Source organism: Capsicum annuum, chromosome 10, assembly GCF_002878395.1.
Source record: "Capsicum annuum cultivar UCD-10X-F1 chromosome 10, UCD10Xv1.1, whole genome shotgun sequence".
Lineage (NCBI taxonomy): Eukaryota > Viridiplantae > Streptophyta > Magnoliopsida > Solanales > Solanaceae > Capsicum > Capsicum annuum.
Genome location: NC_061120.1, coordinates 16477669 through 16496345, shown reverse-complemented (window position 1 = coordinate 16496345; position 18677 = coordinate 16477669). Strand labels below are relative to the sequence as shown.

General features: G+C 35.8%; 1 protein-coding gene, 1 non-coding gene and 1 pseudogene across 2 annotated transcripts; 1 reads left to right on the top strand and 2 right to left on the bottom strand.

The window, feature by feature from the left end:
• Positions 1 to 1256: 1256 nt before the first annotated feature.
• Positions 1257 to 8504, bottom strand: LOC107845556 (annotated as a pseudogene).
• On the top strand, positions 8138 to 8210 carry TRNAF-GAA. The gene has a single exon. It is a non-coding gene; the product is annotated as a tRNA-Phe (tRNA).
• Positions 8505 to 12918: 4414 nt separating the features above from the next.
• LOC107845572 (eukaryotic translation initiation factor 3 subunit D-like) lies at positions 12919 to 14908 on the bottom strand. The gene is given in 2 exon segments (XM_047398527.1): positions 12919 to 14407; positions 14410 to 14908. Coding segments are annotated over 2 exon segments (1737 nt in total). The 5' UTR covers positions 14894 to 14908; the 3' UTR covers positions 12919 to 13154.
• Between the last annotated feature and the right edge of the window lie 3769 nt (positions 14909 to 18677).

Below are 18677 nucleotides of genomic sequence, written 5' to 3'. Positions count from 1 at the left end.
ACGGTTTGGGTGAAGTTACATGCGGTCCCAACAGGAAGCCCTTCTATTTATAGGGGAAATTTGCTCCTAGGGAAAATTTACTCCTAGTTTCACACTAAAAGACAATTCATAGGGAAAATTTGCTCCTAGGGGAAATTTGCTCCTAGTTTCACACTAAAAGACAGGCGGACAATATCATACTGGAAATTTACTCCTAGGGAAAATTTATTCCTAGTTTCACACTAAAAGACAATTCATAGGAAAAATTTGCTCCTAGTTTCACACTAAAAGACAGGCTGATAATATCATACTAGCCTTCTATTTATAGGAAAAATTTGCTCCTAGTTTCACATTAAAAGACAGGCGGACAATATCATACTAGTGCGAAGTTTGGGTGAAGTTACACACGGTCCACGCGGTCCAAACAGGAAGCCCTTCTATATTTATAGGAGAAATTTGCTCCTAGTTTCACACTAAAAGACAAAATAGTTTCACACTAAAAGACAGGCGGACAATATCATACTAGTGCGGAGTTTGGGTTACACGCGGTCCCAACAGGAAGCCCTTCTATAGGAGAAATTTGCTCCTAGTTTCACACTAAAAGACAGATCTTGATAGGAAAAATTTATTCCTAGTTTCACACTAAAAGACACATCAAATCCTAATAGACATCAAATAGATCCTAGTTTCACACTAAAAGACACATCAAATCCTGATAGACATCAAATAGATCCTGCTAGATCTTACATTCACTATAATTGATATATATATAACAGAATTAACTTATTATACATGTAATGGATTAATCACTTGTTAGAAGAATTTATTTATATAAATTCCGAGGTAGTATAGTCATTTTATTTAAGCCTAGTTAGGACATGCAAAGAAAAAACGTATAGTTTTACATTCAAATCTTTAACCGCAAAAAAAGAAAATATTGATAATTTCTTCCATCTGCCTAAGTCACAACGGGCATAATTACTACATGTAATGATGAAAAATAGCAGATACTTATTGAATAGTTGAGGTGCGGAAAAACTAGTTGGACACCCACCATAATTAAAGAAAAGAAGAGAGAGCTATTCTCCAGATGTTGATTGAAAGGAGTAACATTGTTAACAACAACAACATACTCTATATAGTCCCATAAGTGGAATCCAGAACGGGTAGAATGTACGCAAATGTTATTCGTCTTTGTTAGTACTATTGTGTTAATGCCTTTGAAGTTTTTAACGTTCTTCAGAAAAAAGAGTTACAGAGGATAGAAAATTATCAACTGAGATAGCAATTGAAAGTTTTACTCCAGTATGATATTGCCGTGATATGAAAATGTTAAAGACTTCAATTATATACAACAAAAAATGAATAAATTTGACTCCTAAACTTGATAACTTCCTCTGTGTTAAAGCTATAGCACTCATGTAGCTCAGTTCCTAGCTCCAAAATTGATATCCTTTTAACAGGAAATGGGAGAAACACAAGAATTTGCCTAAGCAAAATGTTAATTTAGGATCCTAACTTCCAATAACTTTTCTGTGACGTTTGGATTTCCTGTCTCTCCCGCACTTTGAGGGTACCTTCTTTAATGAATCAGCAACAGAACTTGACGCTGTAACATTTCCTGAGATCTGCAGGGTTTTATTAGCTACAGGGGGTGGAGGATGAACAGTTTTAGTAGCACCAGGGGGAGGTGGGGAAGCCCAGTTCTCAAGAATGTCTCGGTGATACCCCTGCGGATAACAAACAGGTACAACAGATAACCAATCTATCGTATAACAGAGAAATCGTCAATTTTTGAAAGGAAGAGCTAAAGGAAAAAGAGCATTTCAAGGATAAAATGTCATCTCGAGAAGTAGTCATTTACTTAACACGTATCTTGTGATGTATGATGCAATTGCACATTGCATTTTTCCACGAGGACCATAAGAATCTTCAATGCATGATGCCTAGCAGAAACCTTAGCATATTATGAAGTAAAAATTCTTAAGAAATCTGGTGCAGGGAGGCACATCTATTTTTCCTTTTTCTTTTCCATTCCATTTTCAGAGAGCATAAATATTTGAAAATGCTAAAAGCAAAACATAAAAGATCACCTGAATCACTAAGTTGAGCCTTTCACAGTCCAAGAACATATTCACTGTCCAATTTGTCTTTGACATGATCTTGTCCCTCACAATGGCGAAGCTAATTTGGTCTCTTGGAGTAAACCGGTCCACTTCGTTAAACCAAAGACAAGCAAAGAGATTAGAGATTGGAATGTGCTCCCTTACGACTACACATCCCTCAGGGACATCTGCATGTAAAATAGTGTGCTAAAATGTTCAGTAAAGAGAAAATGTGAGAGGTATTTTATATAAAAGGTGAAAAAGACTAGAGGAAATAGGTTTTACATCATTACCACTTGTAATAGGAAGTTTAGCTGTTGAATAAGGAGTTAGACCTTCCTTTTTATAGAATTCAACTTAAAAGGAGATGGAAGCATTGTCAAACTTTCCAGAAGCCTTATTAGCTTCTGCTTCTACAAACACATCAAAGCGCCTATAATGCCTTGATATCGCAAAGCTGGCATTTTTTCTCCACAAGAATCTGATATTAAAATATAAGTTTAAAAAAAGGTTTCGACTAAGCAGTTTTAAAGAACAACAAGAGCTCTGCACCATTCACCCATCATTCAATGTTTGCGGAGTTGAAAGTCGATGGAAGCATGTCAAACTTCCTCATGTTTGCTCTTACTCTTAAGTCACGCAACAAGAGCAATTTTCATGTATGGCTTACTAATCTTTCTGAAGGAAAAAATAAACATGCATGACTTGTTCATCTTTTTTTAGTACCTTTTCTACAGAAGGCTGATTAAGCATGTGCAGGCTACTATGGCTGAAAGACGCCAGAACCGAAGTGTTTCTATGCTTTATTATAGTTGATTCTAGATAGAAAACTTTTGGTGAAATTCTGCCTAATGATGAATCAAGGGAAGCAATGTCTATTACCTTTTAGAAGGTCACACGGGAGGCTCTACAGTCTACAGAAACCCGTACTGTCATTAGTCTAGAAACAGAATTCAAGCCAGAGAAAGCAACATCATGGTTATTGCTTTGAATATATAAATGTGTATTTAGTCCTAGAAGTACCTTTCTAGTATTTGATATGGATCGACAACCAGTTCAAGTTTTGCATCAATCCCTAGAGAATAACGAGCATTGGGAAAGAGCCTGTGAAGCAGAAGCTTTGGAACCTGAAATGTCAACAAATACAAATAGTCAGAGAATTTTACATATGATGCCAGTCTAGTAGGTGAAGCACTCAGCAACATGTTAATGAATGGTTCTCAAGTACTGAAAATTTCATGAGCATATATAGAGTGCCGAAGAAAACTGATAGAACAGAAGTTAAATGAGATAGAGAAAGAACAAACAATCCTTAATAAAAGGAAGTTAGAAAGAATAGCCTTATTGCACCAAAGGGTGAGGGTTGGCAGTCAATGAAGAGGGTAAAACCCATGGGAGGCTAGGGTAGAGTTCAAATCACAACAGAAACAAAATATGCTAGGTCGGTTCTTCCCATCTGCCTAAGCCTTGGTGGCAAAATTACCTGCTACCTGTGCTGCGGGAGGTAGCAGGCACCCAATGGAATAGTCAATGAGTACACAAGATAGGCTAGACACCACCATTGTCAAAATAAAAACAACATAGCCTTGTCATTTCGATCCACGTAGAAAGTGCGAAGTGCCATACTAAAAGGCAATCATGCAGATGAAAATAGAGGAGATCTACGTTCGAGTGAGGAGATTTCACAAAAAGTACTTATAAAAATCCTGAAATCAGCATCATATTTCTGGTTCAGTAAAAATGCCTGGACCCCGAGCATAGCAGGAGCTTAGTGCACTGGGCTGCCCTTTTAGTAAAAATGTATTCTTGAAAATACCAGGAAGAGTGGATATGAGAATACAAGTGCTGACTAGAACTTATGGGGTGCTAGATGAGAACTGTGAAAAAGAAAGACTAGTCTGGATTTAAATTGCTATAAGAAGTGCACCAAAGGGTGTGGCCTAGTGGTTCAATGAAGTTGGGATGAGCACTATGAGGTCTTAGGTTCAATTCCCAGCAGAAAGGTGTTTTCTTCCTATCTGTTCTAGCCTTGATAGACAGAGTTACCTGGTACCTGTTGCTGGTGGGAGGTGGCAGGTATACCGTGGATTAAGTCGAGGTGCGCGCAAGCTGGCCCGGACACCACGGTTATCAAAAAAAAAAAAAAGAAGTAAACCACATAACGCATTACATACTCTTTTTTCTAAAAGGTAATAATAACACGGAAGAACTTAATGTTAACAAGTAGCCATATTTGACATCACATAAAGTATCATAGCCAAAAGATAAAGGATAATTGCCTTCTCAGCAAGAATATCAGAAAGAATCCATGAAACATGCTAAGTTTGTGCGATCTCATCAAGAAGTCATCACGTACTGCATTTTATACTAGCTCACAGGAAAAAAAACAAAAAGAAGAAAAGGACTACAGATCAGGTTATTTCAACAAATAGTCAACCAACGACTTGTTCCAGCTTTATATCTCAGGATTTTGAAAGGAAGAGCTTAAATCCGCATGGAGATGGAAACTGAGAAAGGCATCCAAACTTCAGAGATGAATAAAGTAAGTGTTTACACAAAGCAGATAGAAAGGATAAGGAGGTAGATGATATGCACTTGTCAGAAGTTTAAGGAGCAGAATTTGCCATTCATATAAATCTGTTAGTTCTTTTTGCAAGTAAGAAAAACCTGTACAAGGATTGACTCTAATGTGAACAAAACATGTTGAGTAATACTAACAGAATCAAGGCCTTTCAACAGCTAACTAGTTGCAGTTCTGCTAACTAGATCTTAATTGCTATTCTTCAATGACAGTTCCTATATTATTTGTAGCTCTTCAATGAAAGTGAATCAGTTCAGGACAACTATGAATTTCATTTAACTACTTATTGGGTACACTGGTTCTCAGTTTCACTTCCAAATAATTACTAAGAAGAAATAGACGTTACAATCACATTATGCTGAATGAAAAGCAATCCTGACAAATGAGGCTTAGTAAATGAAGCATAGATGACAATAACTTGAAATTTCTGGGATTATGGTGATAGAGTTGGTTATTCCACACACTCCTTTCAGTCCTTTACATAGATATATTCTTGTCTACTCAACAAAGTTCTTTCCAAAGCTTTCACCACAGTCTCATTTTAAAAAATGTGATAAGCACTCTAACAAATACCAATTCCCAACTAACCATGCTTGCAAATTTCAACTACTGTAGGCGAGGTATAAATGAGAATACCAACCTTTCCATTTCGCCTCGGATCATCATAAGGTAGGTTATGAACAATGATAATTCTCCATAAGCCAATTCACATAGTACCATCTAGCACACTGGAGTTTCTTACAAAAACTTCTGTTTGTTCATCCACGAACATGTGGAAGCAGACATTTTTCTTGGAATAGTCGCTGATATTTTTTGGTTCTCGTATCAAATCAAAAGCGCCTGTCCAGGAATGTACTTGTTACAAATCATAGCCAGCAGATTCAACAAGAAATGCATCAGCAAGTGAACTGAAAGATCAGTACCAAATATTGCTGATGCCACAACGACACCTCGACAAAATTCCATGTCATGAAGGTCAGAATCATCAATGTCGAAATCTGTTTGATGTCCAGGCCTGATTCCTTTTACAAATCTATCATATGGATTTGCAGCAGAAATTAACAAAAACAATACAAAGTAAAAGGTATTGTGAAACGTGCAATAATTTACGACACTATCCATAAGTATCTTATAGATTGGGCCAAAAGGCAAAATTCAAAATTCAAACAAATAAAGCAGCGGGTGAAGCTTTGTATTGTAAGAATTACCAAGGGGGGAAAATATCATACCCGCAATGCACACTCATGGACTCTCTTATCTCATATGAATCATTCCTTTGCATCAGCGAAGGATATCCTCCAAACTCGGGTTTCCCTGAATTTTCTTCACGAATGTAAGTCAAATTGCTGACCCCAGGAGAAGAGGATGGTGCATCAGGCATTAATGCAATAGCTTGTTCAATAGGAAGGTAGCATACTGGGCATGCTGAAAGAATGAAAAGAATGTAAGCATCCAGTTCAAAATCTGCTGCTTACATTTTCTCACCTGGACAGTCCATCAGAGAAATTTGACAGCACGATGACATATTTAAAATCTTATTTTTGGTAAGTGTATGGCAGATTAAAACTTACGCCTTGGTCCCGTCCTCTTTTTATCTGCTGGAGGGGGTGGCAACGTGAAGCCTTCACATGGATTCCCAGGAGGAAGAGTGTATCCTTTAAAATATACAGGAGGAGGAGGAGGAGGTTGGACAGTTGATGCACTTTGTCCGACATTAGTTCGTTCTACAGACTCAATATTCGTGGAATTATCCTTTTGTCCAGCTTCTGGATTAAATAACCTATTACTTAAGGAGGGATTAAGTTCTTGCGCATTTTCACCTATGAAAGAGTTGAAAATTGCAGAGCTTTTCAGAAGCCAAAATAAAGATACTGAAAGCGCATTGTCATATTCAATCTCCCACATATGGAACAGCCAAATCAAATCAGTTATCTATCCATGTCCCGAAAGAAGATTAAAATAATGTTCCAGTGTAAACTAGATATAATCAAAACATCACCTTATGAAGAAAAGCCTAAAAAAGAGACAAAGCTAAACGCCATCAAACCAAGGTAACAACTTCACCATTTAGCAAGCTCAAAGCTATAACTATCAAGATGATAAACAACATAAGCGTCTCTCATGTTCCAAATTGTAAAATGATTGTGGTAACAGTAAGAATAAAGCTATATACGACTGTTGATCTCGTGGTACCATGTACAATCAATACACTATTTCCCATAGGGTTAGAGCGACAAACTGTAACTCGGACTCCAATTAGCACAAACCAAAACAGAATTACATTGAACGTATCAAATAAAGTGTGCTCCACTATGTTCAAAGTTTAAGGTGGAGCCCAAGTCCTAATCAAACAATCAGTCTATCAATGATTAGAGACGAGAGAAGCAATGTAAAAGATTAGAGACCAAACCTTTGTCAACAAAAAAGACCCACAGGCAAACTGCGATAGAAACTGCACATAGCAGCAGCATCCCCACCTTCTTTCTTGGTGCGAATATGTGAATTCCGGGGACCCGTCCTTCTTTCTCCTTAAACATTTTTGGTGACTTTCAGGGCGTAATTTATAATGTAGCAAAATTATTGCAGCAAAGAACCATAACTTCCAGAAGAACAAAGACCCAATGACTCTCTAGTCATTGTTGTCCCTTCAATCCTCCTACTTCACCTCTCATTGTCCTCATTCCTCTAACACACATGCAGTTGTTATCTTCCTTTTGTTCCAATCTTGGTACAAAATTCATCTCCTAATACGGAATACTTTAACAAATAACTCCACACTGAGTAAAAACCCACTAAATTCACCAAGAAAAACGAGACCCAACTCACCTAATGATCACAAAATCGAAAGTTAACCAGAATGTCCCAACTTTTTTCTTTCTAAAGTTCAAATCTTGGTCCAACATTCACCTCCTAATGTAGACTACTTCAACAAATCCCCCACATTGAGTGAAAAAAACACTCAATTCCACAAGAAAAACAAAACCCAACTCACCAAATGATTGAAGAATAAAAACTACTAAGAAAATCCAACTTTTTTCTTTCTAAAGTTAAAATCTTTCCACTAAAATCAACCAGAAAAAGTAACCCAACTCACCACATCAAATATCAATCGAAACTTGACCAGAAAATCCAACTTTTTTCTTTCTAAAGTTAAAATCTTTCCACTAAATTCAACCAGAAAAAGTAACCCAATTCACCAAATGATCATAGAATAAAAAATTAGCCCAAAAATCCAGCCTTTTTCTTTCTAAAGTTCAAATCTTTCCACTAAATTCAACCAAAAAAAGAGACCCAATTCACCAAAAACACATCTTAGAAACAAAATTAAAAGAATTAATCCTTTGTTTCCTTTAAGTTAATCCATTGACAACAACTTAGTATGCCAATAATTTTGCTGTAACTTATGAAAAAAGTGAAAATATTACAACAACAACATCACCAATGTAATTCCCGGTGGGCAGTTCTTCTCTTTGTGGGGATACCTCAGTTGGGAGAGCGTCAGACTGAAGATCTGAAGGTCACGTGTTCGATCCACGTTCACTGCATTACTCCAGTTTTTTAGTATCATCATTTCCATTCTCACAATCTCCTTTGCATCTTACATTCGTTATCAATCGAGATTGATCATATAAGCCTGGTAAGCCCTTTAAATTTAATAGAGACTAGATTTGTAAGGAGGGTCCATCGGAAAAGCCTCTTTTTGTCGCTGGTACGAACTACTACATCTCGCTATGCGGAAATATGCTGAGTATATTATTATTGTCATTATCTGTAAGGAGGGGTGATGTACTGCTACACAATCTCATGTTCATACTTTTTGTGGTGCTTTGTATTTTATCTTTTTGTACCGTGTGTGACTAGCAATGAATCTATATGTATAATATATTAAAAGTATGAAGGGTTTTAAATATATTATTTGAACTTTTTGGTTTTATTAAAAATTTTTATTTTAGATAAAATTATTCTTTTACTGTTTATTTTTAATATTTAAAAGTAAGAATTAATTAAATATATTTATGGTAAAATATTTTCTTATTAGAAGTTATCAGAATTAATAACAACTAATACTTTTTTCATTAGTTTAAAAATTCTAAACCAACTACATTTGATTTTAAGGAGATTTGAAAAAATTTAAAATAAATATACAAGCGTTAGAACAAGAAAATTTAAAATGTAATAAGAATATAATCAATGATATTGTAAAGATTTGATTTTAAAAATAAGAAAAAAGATAATCGTACTACAGAATGGTTCAAATTGATGTGTCTCTATTAGTCTCTGACAGCAAGGGAAAGAGATACTGCATGACAAACGTAAAAGTTATGATCCATCAACCACTTGAAACTTCTAGTGGTAAAACATAAACAAAATGGTTCGATAGACCCTTGTACTATATTTGTTTTGTAATATGGACACTTCTACTTACATGTTTGTTATTTGGACCCTTGAACCCACTAAAAAACAACATTTTAAATCCTTTGACCGAATCTATGTGACATTAAAATTGTTGTAGGATTTGGAGAGTGACTACACGCGTGTATGGGCGAGTGAAGCAATATGTTTATTAAAATAATATTAAAATTTAAAAAATTTTAAAAAAAGCAATCAACCTTTTTCCAACTTTTTAAATTTTAAAATATTTTTAAAAATTTAAAAATAAAAAATAAAAAAGCCACCCCACCCCTTATCCCACCCCAACCTCGTCCAACACTCCCACCCCACCCCAGCCCCATCCAGCACCTCCTAGCCCACCTCAATCCCCGTCTAGTCACCCCTCACCCCACCCCAGCCCCCGTCTAGCCAACCCCTAGCTCACCCTTCACCCCCGTCCCCCCGTCCAGCCATGGCTGTCATGACCATCATCATTAACATCCCCACCCCCACAGCCCACAATAATCTCTCTTCGTCTTCTTTTTCTTCATCATCATATATCCCTGAAGAAGGTCTTTGCTGTGGTTGATATAGTTGTTGTTCATTGTCAAAAAAAAATTATTGTTGTTCCTTGAAAAGAGTCTTTGTTGTGGTTGATATTGTTGTTATTGTTCATTGTCAAAAAAAAAAATTATTGTTGTTCCCTGAAGAGGGTCTTTGCTATGGTTGATATTGTTGTTGTTGTTATTCATTGTCAAAAAAATAAATAAATTATATATATCCCTGAAGAGGGTCTTTGCTGTGGTTGATATTGTTGTTGTTGCTCATTGTCAAAAAAAAAAAATTGTTGTTGTTTTACTTTTTAATTTTTTTATTCACTTTCTCAATTTAAAATTTTTATTTTTTTTAGGATTAGTTTTGTAACTTTTACAAATTGTTAAATATATTTAAATAAAAATTAAAAATTCGTTATGTTTGTGTATGTGAATTTATAGTTAAAACTTTAAATTAATTGGAGAGAAATTTCAATTATTTGGAATAAATTTGATGTTTAATTAAATTTATTGTGTTTGTGTATTAAAATTTATAGTTAAAAATGTAAATTTATAGTTGAAAATAAATTAATTTAAATTAAAAATTTATTTTGTGTGTATTAAAATTTCTATAATTAATAAAAAGAATTTATTTAATTAAATTTATTTTAATATTTAATTTCTTATGCAGCGTTTTAAAAATAACATAAAATTTAATGTTATACTTAAAAGTGACGTGGCGGATGATGTAGCAGCTGACATGGACATTAAATTTAATGTAATACTCAAAAGTGACGTGGAAGCTGACGTGGGGCGATTGTGTTACACACACTGTCAGAGGGGTTTAAATGTTGCTTTTAAATGAGTTCAAGGATCCAGAAGACAAACATGTAAGTAAAAGTATCTACATTACAAAACTGCACAAGGATCTACCGAACCATTTTGCCTAAAACATATATGTGCTTACACTAAATATATGTTTGTACTTACATATTATATTAAAGTGTAAAGAATCTTTAAAAAGTGATTTAAACTTTTCATACTTCACTAAAAATCTACTATACTGAGGAAATTTTATGGCAATCAGATTCAACTGCCATAAAAACACCCCTTTTTTTGGCCATAATAGCTATATTGGGGTGAATACAAGTTTTTGTTAGACCAAAACTTGACACAACCGTCATGAATACTAGTAGTTCGGGAGAAGGTTAAAACAGTAATGGAACTTTGGCGTAAAAACGTAACTGATGATTCCATTAATCCTCAAAACAAAAGTTATTCTCGCAAAGCTGTTTCCACTAACAAAATGATCCTACGACAAAATTTGCTTGTTAAAGGGTTCAATTGAAAAAAATGTGGAAAGAAATTGCTAAACTAGTTTATTTAGATGATGAAAAGCTCTCAACAAATTTGCAATGCTACTACACGCGGTCTGGATACAATGTAAAGAGCTCCAGACAGCTGTTGAGTACATAAAAAGCTCAAGATCCATAAGATGATTAAGCAACACTGAATAATTTCCAGGCAACCTAGTTGATCAAAACGAACAAATTAACATCAGAATCAGAGTCCAACAGCAGAATTAGGAAATTCTCTACTATTTCAAATAATATTCCATGGCTATCTCGTCGACTATCAAATGCAAGAAATTATAAAAAAAAATAAACATGTAATACATGTTTCTTTGATGCCATGACTTCCAAATCAATTTGACTAATCATCACGAATAGAGAGTCAACGACATGAACTTTAAGTTTCTTTGCTGTCACAAATCAAGCACATTATACTGCTAAATGAATATTAAATAGATCGTCAATCCACTGGTTGAATTTAGAGGTGCATTGGTCCTTTGATGTCCACCAACAAGAAGACGCAGCTAAAGCAAGACGCAGCTAAAGCGAAAAACAGAATAAGTAATGCATTAACTTGATTCATGAAAATTGTGGTGCAATCCGAGTACCCAACTTCAACGATGCCTATATTTTAAATTTCAGGAAAAGCTTAGGCAAGTGGCTAACATAAACAAATCATATCACAATAAAAACAGCATCTATCTCCCAATAAACAAACAGGAAACGAAGCAAGAAAATAAATGAGTGCTGAATTGTAGTGGAGACAAAACCATGCAGCCAAAGGAAAACACAAGCATGCAAAGTCACTTGTTTTTTTTTGTTTTTTTTTCTGGATAACCGATAAATACCAAAACTTGGTGTATAATGGATCCACCCCTCTACCTCTTCATGCAAATACATGCTTTACCAGCAGTAAGATTTGAACTGTTGATGTACACTTAACCCACACAACACAAGTTACGCTCTTACCACGAGACCCAAGCCCTACTGACAAAACGACTTGCATTATTATGCATAGTGGAGATAGAATACTTGAATGCAGCCAAAAAAACAAGCACCCAAGGGTATGGCCTAGCGGTTCAATGAAGTTGAGTTGAGCATCATGAAGTCTCAGAGACAAATATTAGGTGATTTCTTCCCATCTGTTCTAGCTTTGGTGGTTAGAGTTACCTGGTACTTGTTGCTGGTGGGAGGAGCCACGTATCCCGTGAAATTAGTTGAGGTGCGTGCAATCAGACCCGGACACCATGGTTATCAAAAAAAAAAAATCAAGTACACGACCACTTGTGTCTTTCTTATGAGGAATAAAAATATAAGTGGTTTTGCTTACATCAGGCTTGAAACAATTGCATTAAGTCTATATACCTTCTCTCTCATTGTTCTCCAATTTTATCAAAGAAAAACATTTACTTCAAATTTTAGATAATTCAAATTTTTGTATAATAGCTGACTCTCTCCCCTCTTTTGTACTAATTGCATCTTCTTGATGCCCTTTAAATACAATCTATTACTTCATCCCCCAAAAAAATCCTCTCTCATGACCAAAATGCCTATAATGGTGGTTGCATTTCTACTACTTCATACAACACTGCCATAGATGAAGAAATTACTTACACTTGGACATCCATCACTCTCAATATTGAGGGCTCTTACACTTGGACATCCATCAGACATCCATCACTCTCAATACTGAGGGCCCCAGAGGATATTTCTGCTTCATATTTGAATCTTCTAACCAACCAAACATATTGAGACAGAAAAGAACACAAAAAAGAAAAAGAATAAGGCAGATCACTAAGATCTAAGACCTCTTCCTAAGCAACAAAATCAAGCCATCTTAAGAGTTCTCTTGTAAGAGAAGTTTATGGAAATAAATGCTGACCAATGAAATAGATAATGTCATCCTGGTTTACCAATAAATCTAAGCCTATTATAAGACAAAAAATTATTAAAAAATATTTTTCACCACTAAACCATGGATTAACGATGAAAAATAATGATAAAAACTAAAGTTATTTACGAATATCACTGTTTCAAGAGTAAATCATTCATAAGACAACGAACTAATGCAATTTGAGTCATTGTTATTGGATGTGAAATACATTAAAAAGAAACTGATGTAATCAAAGTAATTATATTAAGCTCTACAAGGGCATAAAAACCTTATTGATGCTAAGGAACATAAGACTGAAACATTGTTTATTGATGTAACTTAAATGAAATTATTACCCTCTTATGCAGCTTCACCGCTAGTCGGTTTGTCCTCTACTTCATTCACAGATCCATCTGCCTCTCCTCCTTCTAAATTCTCTGCAGGAGGCTGAACCTGTTCATCTTCTGGCAAAGGCTCCTCCACGTAATCATTTTCAAATGCATCTGGAGGAACCTCATAAATTCTCACCTGTGGCTTGGTTGGGTCCTTAACGAGTACGTACTTCCCTTCCTTCAACTTCAGACACAAGTCCACGATACTTTTCACAATGCCCCACATATTGGATGTATTCAAATTAATCTGTGATGCGAAGTCTTTGGGCTTGTATCCTACAACGGCTAATATAACATGGTTAAAGTGATCCCTAGGATGAACTCTTGAGACGTAACCCAACTTCATCATATCCGCGTTAGCTAACAAAGCTTGTGTAGTCCATTTTGCTAATTTATTCGCATTATTCTTCAACTCAGTCGCTAAAACCGCACCCCTTTGGGTCTCCAACTTCTGTCTCCAATCGACTCCTGTGTACTTCGGATCAAACTCATTCAACGCATTTAGTGTCAAAAACGATCTCTTATTGTTCAGTTCCACCACACTCTGCACTTCACATCGCGCCACCAAATACACATCAGTATCCAATTTCCACCTCCTGTATCTATATGCCGCTGACGCCACTTCATCTCCTTCCGTTGCAAATGGATTACCCTCATCATAACTAAGTTTATTTCCATCCCTTATCAACACCTGCTGAGAGAAATTCTGGTTTATATAAGCCGCTTCAACGCTCAACGAGTACGCTGAATTTATATCATCCTTCACATCAGGCAACGGTTCCTGCGACGTCTCGTGCACAGAAATCAAATCCAGCTGCGATCCATCGCGTTTATCGAAGAACAACTTGTTCCCAACACGCTGAATCACAATATCCCATGAGTAAACTGATCTCGAAGCACACATTAACGCAGCTAACACCGCATCTGTTGCGAAAATCGTAGCTTTATCTTCATTAGCTAAACGCCGAATAACGGGATCATCAGTAGTGGTGACTTTGAAGAAATTCCGATTCTTAAACCTCTCAAGACGGCGTTCGTTCTTCGGAGAGATACGATCGCACGTGCGATCGTAGAATTCAAGTCCCCCGCAAATTAGCAGGTCTTCAGGCTCGGATATCGGGAAGGAAAGCTTCGAGAAAGTCGAAAAAGGAATTTGATCAAGCATGTTCCACTCCGGTTGAATATCAACGGAGGATTTGAAACCCGCCGGGCATTGGCGTTAGTACTAGAACGATTCAGATTGTAAAGCCGATCACGGCGAGCGCGTTCCTTCTCGGCGTCGCGTTTACGTGCTTCAACCTCCTCATCGCGGCGCTGGGGAAGGTGAGTACGGTGGTGGTTCGGGTTGAACCGCCACCGTGGGTTAAACTTAGGACGATTTTGCCCTTGGTGATGGTGGGGCCTACTGGTTGAATTATCGACGAGTCGGAATGATGAATCATCATCGCCGGCAGTGAAAGAGTCGTCGCCGGAGAAATCGAAGGCGGAGTCGGAAGGGTTTTGTTTGATACTGGATCCGGGTCGGGTCGGGTTACGGGTCCAATCGGCGATCCGGCCGAGTTTGTCGGAACGGGAAAATGGGGCAAAAGGGATGTTAGAGATTTGGGTTGGGATTGAAATTGAAAAGGATGACGTCGTATTTGGAGAATCCGGTGGGCCCCACCCATCAGCGTTGTACGGTTCGTCACCGAGTTGAAAATGTGCCATATTTGAGTAAGTTCCAAGTGTTCAACTGACAAATTTAAGAGCTATTTTATGTTTTTTTCTCAATTTTTATACTCATATAATATTGGGAATGATCCCTTTTATATGATCCGTTAGAAATATGTAATTAAGGTTGAAAATTTGGGTATAACGAAAAATTGCCTTAAATTTTGGAATGTATGTTCGAATTTGTTTTGTCAAAAAAAAATTCTTTTTGTTATTTGAATTTTAAGAATTTAACACTTAAAATCTATTCTAAATAATTTCCAATTTGAAACACATATTTCATATATTATAAAGAACAAATTACAATCATCAATTTGTCAAAATCATACCAAATCTAGCATGAGCTTAATATACATGCTTGAAACATATGTTAAAATTAAGGGAAAAGGGTTAAATATACCCTTTAACTCTGCGAAAAGGTCCAAATTTATCCTCCGTTACAAGTTTGGTCTAAATATGTTCTCTCTGTTAAAGTTTAGGAGCAAATATACCCCTAAACTTTGCGAAAAGGTCCAAATATACCCTCCGTTACAAGTTTGGTCCTAATATGTCCTCATTGTTAAAGTTTAAGAGCAAATATACCCCTTAACTTTGCGAAAAGATCCAAATATACCCTCCATTACAACCCATAACCCAGCCCACCAATTTGGACCAACCCATAAACCGACCCAAATTTTGTTTATCAAAATTTCAATCTTATAATGTTATCGAAATATTTCATTAGTTCAATGACTCTTCAAATATTATGTTAATGTTGCATTTTTCTCATTACCAGTGTGTTCTACTTCAAATATTATGTTGATATTACATTTTTTAAACTTTGGTTTGTTTTCATGTTGTTTGATTTTATCGTGAAAGACTCTAATCTACTGAAATATTTCAAAGAGTAAATACATAATTACACCACTGATCTTGTCTAAGTTTTGCAAAAAGACACCTAAACTTTAACTTCGACCTATTACCCACGATTCTTCTTTATTTCGTTACAAATACACCACTTTTTACTGAATCTCAATCATAATAAAGAGAGTGAATGCACGCACCAATCAGGTGCTGCCACGTGTCAAATATTTTTAATTTCATATTTTATTTTTTTTAATAATTTTTTTCCTTTTTATTTAATTTATCACCCCCCTCTTCCCCCACCCCACCCCACCCCGAGTCCAACAGCTCCCCCCACGCGTCCAGGTCAATAGCTCCCCCACCTCCTGCGTCCAGTTTTTTCCATTAAAATGGAGCTTAAAGCTCCTGTACAATCTCTATTTTAATGGAGCTTTAAGCTCCAATTTATTTTTGACCCCATCCCACCTCCCTACCTCCGCCCCGTCCAATACCTCTCTTCCCCATTCCCGTCCTGTTCCCTCCATTAAAATGGAGCTTAACGATCCATTAAAATGGAGCTTGTACATCAGATTTCCTTTTTAAAATTATGGTGATGATGATGTTGTTGTTGTTGCTTTAATTGATGTTGTTGTTCTAATTGTTGTTGTTGTTGAGTTATGGTGGTGAAGAAGAAGTTGGAGAAGAAGACAATAGTGGATGAGTGGGGTTGTGGGGGTGGGGTGAGTGGGGGAGGTTTTATGAAATAATTTTAAGAAATAAATAAATATTAATTTTTTTAAAAAATATAAATTATATATTAAATTATTTACATGTGGCAGCTTCTAATTGGTCAAAAAGTCAATTTTTGCCTTTACATGCGCTTGTGGCGCGTGTATACACGTAGAGAGTCAAAATGGTGTATTTGCAACGAAATAAAGAAGATTCGTGGGGTAATGGGTCGAAGTTAAAGTTTAGGTATCTTTTTGAAAATTTCAGACAAGATCAGTGGTGTAATTATGTATTTACTCTATTTCAAAATAGTTGTAAAATGTGGAAGAATCAGGGTAATGGCTTCTTCAGCTGTTTCAGCTCCTAAGAGAGAAACAGACCCCAAAAAAATGGATTGTCATATCCGAAATAGGTCTTGTTTCAATCTTTGGAAGTAATATCAATAATTTTTACAACAAACTTCTCGAGGGGCAGAGTAGAATCACTTTAATATACATATTTGATGCCTTAAGTTACACAGTTAGGTTCGCGGAACAGATTCGTAATTTCTCCTCCGAAGGCTAGATAGACGGAAAGAATGATACTCGTTTAGATGACTACTAGAGATATTGTCTTATTGCTGGAAAAAGGACCCTCAATGATGGAAAACAAAATTTGGGTCGGGTTATGGGTTGGTTCAAATTGGTGGGTCGGGTTATGGGTTGTAACGGAGGGTATATTTGGACCTTTTCGCAAGGTTAAGGGGTATATTTTCTCCTAAACTTTAACAGCGAGGGTATATTTGGGCCAAACTTGTAATGGAGGGTATATTTGGACCTTTTCACAAAGTTTAGGGGTATATTTGCTCCTAAACTTTAACAACGAGGGCATATTTGGACCAAACTTATAACAGAGGGTATATTTAGACCTTTTCGCAAAGCTAAGGGGTATATTTGACCCTTTACCCTAAAATTAATTATAATTTCAAATGTGTGCATTTGAAAGTTGAAGGCTAGAAGCATAAACCGAAGAAGCAAAAAAGTGTGAATTTTTGGTTATGGGTATTCGTGAAAAAAAAAAATTAGGAGGTGAAATAAAGTACCGTTTTTTTTGGAGAAATGGATAGAAATGACACATCGATCAAACTAATCAATATATATATATCTATATCTATAATCTATAATATATTAAAAGTGTAAAGACCCCTTGAAAAGTGATTTGAACTTTTTGCCCTTTATTAAAAGTCTCCACTTTAGACAAAATCATCTTTTCACCCTTTCTTAAAAATTATTTTTATGATATTAAATATTAATAAACATATTAAAGATTAAAAGAATTGGCAAAAAAAACTTTCCCATCTAAAATAGATTTGGTTAAAAAAAAGACCAAAAATACATTTTTCCTGACGTATCTTTTAGGTTTAGGACTCTTTATTTTAGCTAAAATTTAGATCTTTTAGTCTTAAAACTCTTTATATATAGAGGGAGAAGAAATTCTTCTAACATGTTTTGCCCTATAGCGGCGAAGTTTGAGTTCAATGCCAGAACCGAGATGAAGGACATTGTGCTCCTGATCAATTCAGTTGTAATAAATCGATTCTTGGATAATTATGGACCATTAGGTGTCTTGTATTCTTAGTGCAGATGATAAGTCATAAAAAGTATGTTCTTTATGTTTATTTCCTCTTCCTTGACTGGACTTTAAGACATGAATACATCTTGAAAACTATGGTTTTTCAATTGCATCTATGAAGTAATTGTTGTAGGGTGCGTGGGAAGTCAAGTCATATGATTTTTTGTAGTATAGAGTTGGACAAGATCAAGAAGGGGAACCTTGCAGCTACTGTAAAGTTATCCGCGTATGATCTATTGATGGTTTGAGTCGTCGAATCAGATTACTGATGCTTGATTCATGATCGACATCCTGCATCACTCCTCTCGAGATGTGATCCTACCACAGACCCCGCGTGAATTCTAGATGCTTCACACATGGCGAACTTGCCTTTTTTTTCTTTAAATTGATAGGATCCAACATTGCACGATAACAAGTTTTTCAGAATGAATAGAAAACTTACCCTATGATGATATATTCTAGAAGTTAAAGTTATGATTGTTGGAAACTGGAAAGAGAGAGAGGGTGCATTCTGATTCTTATTTTATTAGGGTACATCTTACCCTGATAAAGGAATTTAAGTTGAGAAAACAACAGTTTGAAATTATAAACTGTGACTACTAATCTTTTATGAAAATCA